The sequence below is a fragment of the Hippocampus comes genome, unplaced genomic scaffold (genome assembly GCF_001891065.2).
Source record: "Hippocampus comes isolate QL1 unplaced genomic scaffold, H_comes_QL1_v1.1 scaffold83, whole genome shotgun sequence".
In the NCBI taxonomy this organism is placed as follows: Eukaryota; Metazoa; Chordata; class Actinopteri; order Syngnathiformes; family Syngnathidae; genus Hippocampus; species Hippocampus comes.
In genome coordinates this window covers 186729-198307 of record NW_017805281.1, presented here as the reverse complement: position 1 = coordinate 198307, position 11579 = coordinate 186729, and the positions used below count along the sequence as shown (strand labels likewise).

Sequence of the window (11579 nt, the reverse complement as noted above, 5' to 3'; positions counted from 1 at the left end):
ATGATGGGCAAGCCTGGGGCGGCGGGGTCAGAGCGTGACCCCGCCGCTATCCGCGGCCCTGATGAGTGAGTCGACACGAGCTCTTTAAACGGCAACGTACAAAGATCCTCGCGTCACCTCTGACGTTGTGGCGTAGCCTTTGACCGCTCTCGCAGCTTGAACCGACAACATAAATCTCCCTCGCTGTGGCCAGCCCAGCAGCATCATTGCCACCAACATGTTCTCTGTCTGCAGAGGTGGGACGTAACCAAGTCCAAATACTCGATTACTCTATTTTACCTTTTCTCTATTTGCGTCTCTTTTTTTTAGGTTGCGTCGTCATTTGTGAACAAAGCAACCAAATACAAATACTTATACTTCTTAATTATGTATCGAATTTGAATTAGTACTTCTACTTTTTTTTAACACATACACTTCTACTGTAGTATAGAATGTGAGTACTTTTTGCCACCTCTGACTGTGTGCTGCATTTTGTCAATGCTCAACATCTGATAAACGACATTGACATAGTTTCTTAATTTAAACCAGAATCCCTCCCGGCAGTGTTTATTTGTACACTTCATTTTATGTCACTCCAATACGTTTTAGTGATGTGACATGGGATACTATAAATTTTTCCTTCAAATCTTTGGCACTTTGGTATCTGCAGAATGCTATGAAATCATTTCGCAGTCTCCCACACTAAGTCATGCTCATGACCGTAAGAAGGACAAGTGCTACAGAGCATAGAAGTACGTGTTGCTGAAGCGTGTTTTAATCTAGTCATTTTTTTAGAAGGTTTGTAGTAAGATTTGTCCCGAATTGATCATGAAATGAGAAATTGGCGCTGATCACGTCATTTTCAATAAGATAAGATCAGATAAGATCATTTAATATATAATTATTTTTTTAGTGTAACAGTAAGATTGCTCTTTCTTTCTTTCCTTCATCACAAATCGCAGAGGTACTTGATCAGGAGTTAGTATCGATCGATACTCAAAATGAAATGACATCGTGATATGTAATTACTCGAACATCGATGCTGACCTGTCTATTTTTGCAGTGGGTGTTCAACGTGTCCCCTGCGATAAACGGGGGTTCACTCTTAAGCCCCCCAAATTTCCGATGTTGCTTTCGACAAGCCCCGCACAGGCCCCCCTAATCAACAACAGCTGCCACGGCACTGACGTTAATCTTTCTCTGAAATCAACAAGCACACAAATTCCTCTCATACTAAAGCTGCTACCTGCCGTCCAGTCACTTTTGTAATGTAACGGAGTACAAATACTTTGTTACTGTACTTAAGTAATCAAATATATACTTTTACTCCGATTTCCCATCAACACATTTCTTACGCCTCGGGACAAAATGAAATCAGAAGAAATTGTTGTTTGAAGTAATGCTGGAGAACTGGCAAGATGAAATCACCTTCTGCCTACTCTGCTACTCACAAACGCAGCAGATGACGAACAAAATGACATCACTGGTGAATATGAGAACAGGGATATCGTGACATTGTATACAGTGCCTCTTATGACTTAAGTGAGAGAAATATTAGCATTCAAAAGCTCCATGTCCACCCGACAGAAGCAAAACGAGGCGGTTGAATTCATTTTTGAACACAAAACGTAAATGTTCTTTGAGTTATCATGGGCTTGGTTTTAACGCATATGGTTAACATGATGGCTAGGCTAACATGCACTAGCTAACTTTACTCATTAGCCAACATAGAGATCTTTAACTACTGGAGACCACTGAAGTAAATGAAATATAAATAGACCAACAAATTAATTACAAAATATATGTCTTTTACAACACAGTTATTTTTCTTTTCCAGTTCAGTGTAGTAGTAGGAGATTACCCTCAACTTCCAACGTGTAGCTCAGGTTCCGGTACAGGCGATGGGCTTGGTTTCCGAGGCTTATGGTGAAGACCCCGTCGTGTTTCTGCTGCACATCAGAGATGATCAAGTTGTAACCGGAAATCTTGTAGCAGGTAGAATTCTTCAGGATGGGGACTCCGTCTTTGTACCTGGGGGTCAAACAAATCAGTCAATTCTAGGAAAACAAGCGAGGTGGCATTCGACTTTTATGTGTAGAAACCACAACTTGCCATGTCAACGTATCTGGTAGTGGCAGTGCATTGACCTTGGGGTCGAACACCAGCCTCTTTCTGCCCTCCCTGACAACCACTGTAGCCAGATGCCTGTGTGAGATGTTGAGGAAAGGGTGCTCTGAAACAAAACATATTAGAAGTTGGCAACATATCGAATACAGTAAAGCCCCAGCATATTGCGGTTCATCACTGTAGCCCCTAATAACGCATCTCAATTGAAAATGTAATTTTACAGTCAACGGGCAAGTTCGAATTTAGAGTTGAGGGGCTTCAGTGTCGTACCACGTCTACTGGAAGACCTATCATGAACAAGCAGAGGTTTCCTACTTAGCTGCAGTAAAATTCGTTCCCACAGTTGAAATCAGTGGCGTGCGGTGAGGTGCATGGTTGGTGAGGCACTGACTCCTTTGGTGTCAGATTTACAAATATACAAAGCAAAAAAGGGTAGCTTATTCAATTGGCTAAACATTATATTTGTGACATGCAGCTCTGCGGCAAGCAGCACGAGCCAGTTGCACGTATCGACCCAGTTTGTGATGATTGCGCAATGCAATGCGCATTCAGAGGTGAGGCTGTGCCTCACCTGCCTCCCCTGACCGCACGCCTCTGGTTGAAATAAGAAACACATAGCATAAATAGTCGTATACCGTGCTTGCATGTATTGCTGCTGCACTTGTGCTAATTTAGCAGTTATTTGAGGCTTTCTTTTTACCGTAGGCTAATTTCTAAATGCTCAATTATGTTTTGGTGGTATTTTTTTTTTTATTTTTTTTTTTATTTTGTTAGCATTAAGCTACCAGACATGTTAGCATTAAGCTAGCGGACAGCATTGCGGTATATTTTTTGAATAAACGAGTAATTCTGTTCTGTTTCGTGTGTCAGTTTTACTGTAAAGTTTGACTGGGGGTGACAAACATGCAACTTGAAGCAAGCACACTTCTTATTCTGGTGATTTTAGGCAACAAGTCTACCATTTCACTTTTTTAAGTGTTTGAAGAGTGTTTGGCGGAACACTCTCTGAAAACATGTCCAGCCGGGGGTGTCAAATTCATTTTTGTCGCGGGCCACATTATAATTACCGTTTCCCTTGGAGGGCCATGATGACTGAAACGATATAAAGTAGTCAAGAATAACGTTTTATTCAACTATTGCTTAAGTAACTGTAATGAGGGGTTTGGTAACAAGAAAGTGCTTACAATATGTCACTGATTTATTGCATGTGAACATTTGAAATTTCGGTACACATTTTAGCAAGTATCATTGAAGTTGTAATCTTTGCTTTCGCTTAAAATGATGTGGCGGGCCACATCTGGACCCCGGGGCCTTGAGTTTGACATGTGTGATGTACATGGTCTCTCTTGATCACGAATTCCCACCGGATTTGAACATATTCTCGGAGATAAAGGTGGATTCATTGTACAATTAAAAGTTCAAGTCAAATATTGGCACATGCTCACCGTAGACAATGACCTTCGCTGTGGCATTCTTATGTTTGGTGGGTGTAATCTCAGCTTTGCATCGATACAAGCCCTTGTCCTCCATTGAAATGTTGGGCAAGACTAATGCCTTGCTCATTGTAAATGCAAGAGCGGGGGTGTCTTGGGTCTTGTTTATGAAATGGCGGTTTTCCTGAATGCAAGGAAAAAAAAATCCCATGAGCACATTAAAACCATCTAAGCTGCTGTTTGGCTGTGTCTCATTTACATTCTTTTTCGGAAAATCCCACGTAAACTTGATTCTTTGATCGTAGGTGGTCACTCCGGTGCAGTTGAGGAAGAGTGTGTCGCCAACCAACACCCTGACCCGCTCCGGGGTGATTGTCACATTCTCAAGAAAAAGTGCTGTCAATGGGGAGGGAGGGAGGGAGGGAGAGGGAGGGGGAGAGAGAGAGAGAGACAGAGAGAGAGAGAGACTCAGACACCTCCTTCAGACCAGTCTTTCCTAGTTAATTTGTCTGAAAAAGACAAAACACTCACACAGTCTCTTGGGGATGTACATGGAGCGAAACTCCTGACCATTGACGACGGCAGAGCAGATTAACATGTCGTACACAGTCTCGGGGGTGTAGGGAATTCTGAAGCCCACTTTTGGGTCCCATTCATTGTCAATCTTCTCTGAGGAGGGTGACAGCTGTAAATCAAGGTGATATGACATTTCACATGGGATGTTAGCATTAAGCTGGCTGACGTTTGTTTGACAAACACTATGTATGATGAAATGAAAGACGGTTTGGTTGAACATTTTGGTGGTTGCATTGACAGTGGTTCATTCCTTTTCGTTCTGTTTGCATGCTTTGCTGCTCCGCGTGTGTTGAAGTCGCAGTTGTTAGAATTACCCTCACCAAACCGCACGTTTTTTTATTCGCCCATCTGTGACGTTTCAAGTTACATGCTAGCATTAAGATTGGTGCGGTTAAAAAAAACATACGGCATGCTTTTTTTAACATTTTGGTGTTTAAATACTGAATGTTTTATGTGCTGAAATCAGTCAACGTCAACTGGGAGCGACAGTTTCAGTGTGTTTTAACAAATTTAAATGTGTTCTAAGCATGTAGAGGAGGTAAAACTATTTAAATGTTTTTACAGAGTCCCTCTATATCGCAGATTTTCACCCGTAATTGCTTATTTGATCAACAAGGGTTCACTGTATGATTTTTATGGTGGAAAAAAAAAACTCTGTACTGTAAGTGCTCGCTCTTGCTTGTTGTGATTCCAGAAATCAGGCTGGACGAAAAGGCAAGGGAAGGAAGGAAAGGGAGCAGGAAGGAGGAGCACTATTGATTTACCAATGGCAGGAAGGTCACACAACCATTATCTGTTCCATCTCAAGACAGCTTGTTTGTCCACAAGTGGGCACAAAGTCACGCAGTGGTAAATCAGTGCCACAAATAGCGCCGTGATTGGCAGCTTTAAGCTGAGTGGTACCGAGCACCAACAAGCTCAGAGGTTTCACTCTTCCTGTGGCATCCAAGGAAAACGGTATCAAATGTTAAGAGTCCATCGGGTAGGTTACCTTGTTGTTTCCTGTGACTGGACATAGTGCGTACAGGTTTTGTCTTGCATTTCCTGAAAGGGCCAAATTTAGCGGGAGATTCTATTCTGAGCAAAAACACTCTTGGACCACCTTCCTGTTCATACAGGAAGCAGACAGACTGACTCCCTTAGTTTCCCCCTGATGCTTGTTTCTGTGTTTCTTTAAGACTGGTTTTGTGGGAACCACAACGTGACAAAAGTAAAAATGCTCCGCAGATTTGTGCAATGAACCCTCGCTGTACTGCGGTTTATCGTTCGCGCTCCCACTTTTTCCCAGATCCAGAAGTTGTTTGGGTTTTTTGGGGGGTGTTATTACTGAACACACGCAATTCCAAATTTAGAGTTGTGTGCCTTCAGTGTAGCACCGCGTTGTACCACACATTGTGTAAGATCAATTGGAAGACTTGCAGCGTAATTGAGAGCAGAAAGAAAAGGCAGAGAAGGTCCCCTACAAAGTTGCAGTTGTTATCGTTGTTCCTACCGATCGTGATCGTGAAAGATGTTTTTGAAGTGAGCAATGGCTTTTTTTTTTCCCGATTCCGAATATGTGAATTCACAAAGTAATAAAATCATGCATCTTTGATAGATCCACAAAGATTGATTCAAGGCAAGTGGACTGTTCTCCTTTGTTGAAGATGTTTCACCTTTCATCCAAAACGCTTCTTCAGTTTTAAATTTAGGTGTGGAGTCCCTCTATTTATGCCTCGTGTGTGTAGTCCATTCGAGTGTTCGCCAACAGTGTGATGGTTGCTGTTTTTCACTGGGGTTATGAAAGAACCTTCATATATCAATCGGTCATTGATAAAAACGACTCCTTAGGGCCGATTTTTCCTTTGAATGAGGCGAATGAATTTGTCTTCAAAAAAACAAGAACAGCCCAGTTTGCCTTGATTCAACCTTTGCAGATTACCTACATGTCTGATAATCTGTGGGAATATGAGCCTGTGTGTGTGTGTGTGTGTGTGTGTGTGTGTGTGTGTGGGTGGGGGTGTGGGTGTGGGTGTGGCCTTACCTCGTTTAGTGTCACAACAGTACTGGGAGAAGATGTACGGCAAGGAATCACAAGGCTGGACTGATCCCTGAGGATGAACAGGGCGTAAGGTGTCTGATCATAGGGCTCCACAAATGGCTGCTCTGGATCTGAAGGGGAGAAAAAGGATGCAAACTTCTAGATTTGAAAGGCAGACGTGACGAAAAAAAACGCTTTGCTTTCTGGATGTTTTTAAACAGGGGTTTATTGTATGATGTAACAAACAGCTGAACGACTGTGAAAAGGCCGTCAGACTAAACAAAGGCACAGGAGGCTGCGTGACTTTGTCATCAGGAAACACATTCAAAAGGTTAATTTGTTTAGTCTGCCTGGTCCAATATCACAAAATTGTGTTGCTTGCTTATTTGTCCACCGGGCTTTTCAAGCAAATCCAAGGAAAACTATCTGATTCCGAACTAAAATTGTACTCCTTGTCCAGCCTGGCACAATGTCCTTTGGAACAATGCTTAAACGCTAACTTGTTCCATGTGTTGTTTTCGAAGGGATACTTTGCGAAACAGTAGCTCGAGCAGGAAACCACAATCAGCGTCTAGAGCTTCCCATGCAATCACGTCAAGAATTTTGTTGTAAAATAACGGTCAATTCCGTGTCTGCCTTGCGACCAGTTTCAGGGTGTGAACCTACACTGTTCATACGAAATTTTCAAGTTACAAAATGTCTCAACAGGAAAATATTGCTTCTTGTTCAAAAGAAATTTTAAGATACGAAAGGTAAAAATACAGGATGGGTTGCTACTCGCAGTTCCGAGTTTCCTGAATGCAACATACTTATAGCTGCTCTGCCATTGGCTATTACTGAGCATCTTACTGGCACCCCATTGGCTAAGAGGGACCTCTAACGGTATGAGTCTCTGTGTGTGGATAGATAGACAGATATATATGTGTCTATGCAGCGTAATCGTCATTCGCCCCTCCGGCCATGAGGTGTTCTGATAGTTTTACGTTTATGTGAATCACCCAGAGAAAGTGTTCACCATTCGGGCGATCGCTCACTATGCTGATGTTTGCCATGGACATTTTCGAAGGATTGTTAAAAGCCGACAAAAGCAAACGCATTTGGATCAGTTCTTGACAAAACGGCTGGCAAAATCCACTTCTGAAAGAGAAAATGAACTAAAGAGGGCAAAAAAACAATGAGGACGCAGTTAAAAGTTAAATGACCAGCATTTTTAATCTTTACTCGATTCTTTGTTTTTTTTACATTGTGCACAACTCTCATTTATTGTGCAATAATCTAATTGTAACCTGTATTTGTTTACATATTTTGATGCTTTCGGAAACATTTATGTCCAGATTTTGGGGGGACATGAACGAATTAGGGCATTTACATGGGAAACGCGTCTCTACTTACAACATTTTCTAGTTAAGAAATTTCTTCCAGAACCAATTAATTTCGTAAGTAGAGGTACCACTGTATTTTGAATAGATAGTATATTACCATCGTGCACAGTGGGTGCTATGGTAATTTTACACCGCATCGTTTTATTGTAACAGTGCGCTACTGTATTTGTATTTCTATCATGGCTCAGCTTCAGAAAACAGGTGAGCAAGGATTGGTCGTTACCTGAACCCTGAGCAACTGTGATGTCATTTGCAGTGGACAGAAAGTGGCAAAATGGCTGCCCCATGACATGCTAAAAACCGGTGGATTTAACTCGCATTCCAAACACAATATTTATCAGAATACTGTGTTATACTGTGAAATTAGTGTGTTATTCTTAACCAAGTGTTAACTGTTCATAGCACATGTGCTTGAATGTTATGAAATATGCTTGGGCAAAATGGTAATTCATAGGATTTCATGGGGCATATCACAGTTGTTTTCTTTGCTATAAGGTTGGGAAACACACACACACACACACACACACACACACACACACACGCGCACACACACACACACACACACACACACACACACACACGCGCGCTTTACATTTTGTCTGTCAAGAAGCACCATTCAACACCATGAGGCTCTAGACTGGCGTCAGCAGATCCCGATCGCCCTGTGAGAACCTCACACTGCTCTTTCATCGGGGCTCTTACATGACTTTGACAAAAACAAACGGGCAAACCTCCCAACAAAGAAAACAATTCAAGAAACGATTCTTATCCCTGCAACGGTTCGGACTTGACTTTCTCATGGTGGAAAATTACCACTGTTTATTTGACTTGTGGGAATAATGCCAGTATTGAATTTTATTTTTTTTAAAGGCTTTCAAGTGCTGTCAATCACATTTTCTGATTATTAACATCTCACCTGTGACGTAGACGTATGTGGATGCAACGTGGTCGGACCCCCCTCTGGAGTAACCGCAACTGTACTCCCCAGTGTGACTGGCATTCAAGTGTGTGATTGTCAGTTTGCTGCAGTGCGCCGCATGTCTGGAATCACACCGCTGCACTTTCATGCCCTCCCAAGAAATGACATGTCGGGATCCCACCGGCTTTGGAAGTGTCCAGTGCAGCTGGCCGTGCCCCCTGGTAGAGGACAGAAGCAATTTTATACGTTTAAATACGCGTCTACCAAAGTACGGTAGTCAAGTATTTGTATCCGGTCACCTCTTAAAACCGAATGTAAGAGCAACTCGTCGAAAGAAAGACACACGTTGGAATCCTTAACACGTTACAGACGGTGATCTATTTTAAGGAGCAGTGCCACAGCTGGCAATGAACTTTCATGCCTTTTAGTTCAGGATGGCAGCATCAGCATCTGCTCTCGGGGGAATTGCGGCCCCTGCGACAGCTTTTGCTTGATTTCGAGTCATCTGATAAGGTGAACTTTCACGTGGGAATGCGTTTCTTTCAAACAGCGTGCTCGAGCTCACACATTCCTTCCACACAAGTACCCACTTTTAACATTCTCATTAAAGGCATCCCAGAGGAACATCAAACATGTCTGGCATACCACGGCCACTGCCTACAGAATTTTGGGTCAAACAACCTCTCGCCTCTCTCATCCAGTGACAGAAGACCAGAAAATATAGGACAGCTGTCCAAGCATACGGCCTTATAGGGAAGCGTTGCATTACAGAGATACTGTACATGCTCTTGGACATTCCTTGCGGCCCTGCGAAATGATGAAGGCTCAGAGATACGAGCGGTCCCAGGAACCCTCAAGACCGATAAATGTTGGACCGCCATCAAATGTTCCAGTGTCATTGAAGCTATTTGCCCTACGGCCTTGTCTCAGTCATTTCCCCGGGGGCTTTTTTTTTTTTTTGCCATAGAACAAGTCTAAAAAAGGATATTTTCAACACCGTCTGGTCACTGAGCACAAGACTATTACATTTTGCTTCATTTTCAATGTACTTGGGATTTTTGGGGCACTTACCTGCATGTGAGATGAAGAGGGTCCCCTTGGTGAATAACGATTGGATTCTCGGAAGGCCAGATTTTAGGCAAGCGCTTGTCCGCCAAATATCCTGAAGCACACATGCAGAAACACCATCATTTGCTTTGTTGTTTACTTAGATTGAAAAACTCTCGCTATCCCTCCATCCACACAAAAGGCCTATTTCGAAGAAAAGTTCACAAATTTGTCTAAATCTGAGTGAGTGAGCACTTCTCCTAAAATAATCCAGCAACCTCATGGTAAAATTCCTTTGGTGTCATCGTAGTCATCATGAGAATGTCACGAAATAATGAAACTCTGAGAGCTTATTATAAGATAAGATAAGATAAGATAACCTTTATTTGTCCCACACTGGGGAAATTTGCAGTCTACAGCAGCAAAATTGGGGGGGGGGGGACCCAAAGTGTTTCATTGCACGAAATAAATGTTTCAGAAAAGAACTGTACACCGTTCAATATAAGTGCAATATAAAATATAGCATTAGCAATATACGGAATTTGTAGAATAAATATAATAAATTAGCAATAGCTTCGAAAACACAGCATAAGTGGCCAAACACTTGCATACATGCCAGTACAATGAGTATTTTAAAGTGTTTCCTTCATTTTGTATAATTTTGGCAACTCCCAAACAGACACCTGTAGAAATGGTTAAATGATGCGAAATCAAAAAAGTTTTTGCACGGTTATACTGTCCACAATGTCATTTGATCAAATGAGTCCTCTTGCATATTCTTTTTATTTTTCATCATATTGAATGTTGTCTTTCCTGAAATTGCCTGTCCATTCTGTCGTGGTGGGGTAACTGCCTCCATTAACACTTTCAGGGACAGCGGTGACTACAGTGGGCAACTCATAATGTTATCGGGTCACAGGGTGCATTAACAAAGCCTCGCATGTTTTCAGTCAGCATGTCTTTCTTCAAAGACGCTGGAACTGTGGAAGGTCCACTGTGTGCTTATCGAATGCTAATATGAGCCAGAAATGTCCACCCTGTCAACACGCTCAAAAATTCCGTCTGTTTGCATGTCCCTTTGTCTACACCGCACGCTATACAAACAGTAAGAACACACTTTTTTCCCAGATTTTTTCCCCCCCTCCCTCACCATGCGTGAGGTCTGTTACATTTTTAAAAAATCGCTGCGTGTCTACTCCGGTTTGGGAAACACCATGATCCTCCTTAAGGTCCAGAGGGTGTCATAGACCTCCACATCAGAGTGCCTTGTTTTTGCAGAGCCTTCCACTTGACAAAACAACTTTGTTGAGTCGACCAACAACATGCGAGAGAGGTTCGTCGTAGCCTTGAATCAAGAATGAAAATAATTACACAATAGGACTGACGCGCTCTGACCTATGAGTAAGCTGATAGATGCACATGCACATTTACACCTGCAGCTACAACAGCGGACGCACATTTGCCTTGACTTGGACTGCTATTCAGAACAGCTGTCATGCAGGCGGAAAAAAAAAACAGCTGACTGTGCCAACGCTGGTAGTACAACGCAGCGGTGGTTTCCCTTCAAAATACTTGAACATCATTGTTTTATTGTCCAAGGGCGCGCAGAGGAAAAGAGTTGCTTGTGCGCTAAGAACTGGTGCTTTCATCTGCGGAATGGAAGATGCAAATCAAGGTTTCTGTCCTTCGCAAACAATGAGAGAATATACTTTTCACTAGTTCATAAAAAAATCTGCTGCTGACTGCTAACTTGCGAGAAATACAAAGGCGTTGCCTCACATCTGCATATTCAAGAATGGCCGGAAATGACAACTTGGTAAGAGCAAACAATAATTGGGTGCTGGGAGCACAAAAAAAAAAAAACACATCTGGCTCTCGCTCCGAGTATAGAATGCGAGTCATGTAAAGAGTGAGACATCTGCTCGCATACGTAACCTCACCAAAAAAAGTAACTTGACCTTGAATTGCACTCGCTCATTTCATAAAACGGGCCAATTGCCAAACAGTCTTCCAAAGTAACTGGCTACAGATGGACGAATCGGCGGGGGCCCTTGGGAGCGCGCTAAACCAAAGAACGAAAACCCCCCGCCGTTGCT

General features: G+C 42.5%; 1 protein-coding gene across 2 annotated transcripts in view; it reads right to left on the bottom strand.

Moving 5' to 3' along the window:
• kdrl (kinase insert domain receptor like) overlaps positions 1–11579 on the bottom strand; it is a 47169-nt gene that overhangs the window by 31492 nt on the left and 4098 nt on the right. The window contains exons 2-9 of one of the 2 annotated variants that reach the window (XM_019871284.1): positions 9508–9598; positions 8434–8654; positions 6139–6266; positions 4071–4224; positions 3799–3935; positions 3552–3723; positions 2092–2212; positions 1841–2010 (exon numbers count right to left, since the gene is read on the bottom strand). In XM_019871284.1, the coding sequence (XP_019726843.1) occupies positions 1841–2010; positions 2092–2212; positions 3552–3723; positions 3799–3935; positions 4071–4224; positions 6139–6266; positions 8434–8654; positions 9508–9598 (1194 nt within the window). Of the gene's footprint in view, positions 1–1840; positions 2011–2091; positions 2213–3551; positions 3724–3798; positions 3936–4070; positions 4229–6138; positions 6267–8433; positions 8655–9507; positions 9599–11579 lie in introns of both variants that reach the window. The other variant, XM_019871283.1, reaches the window with a different exon arrangement.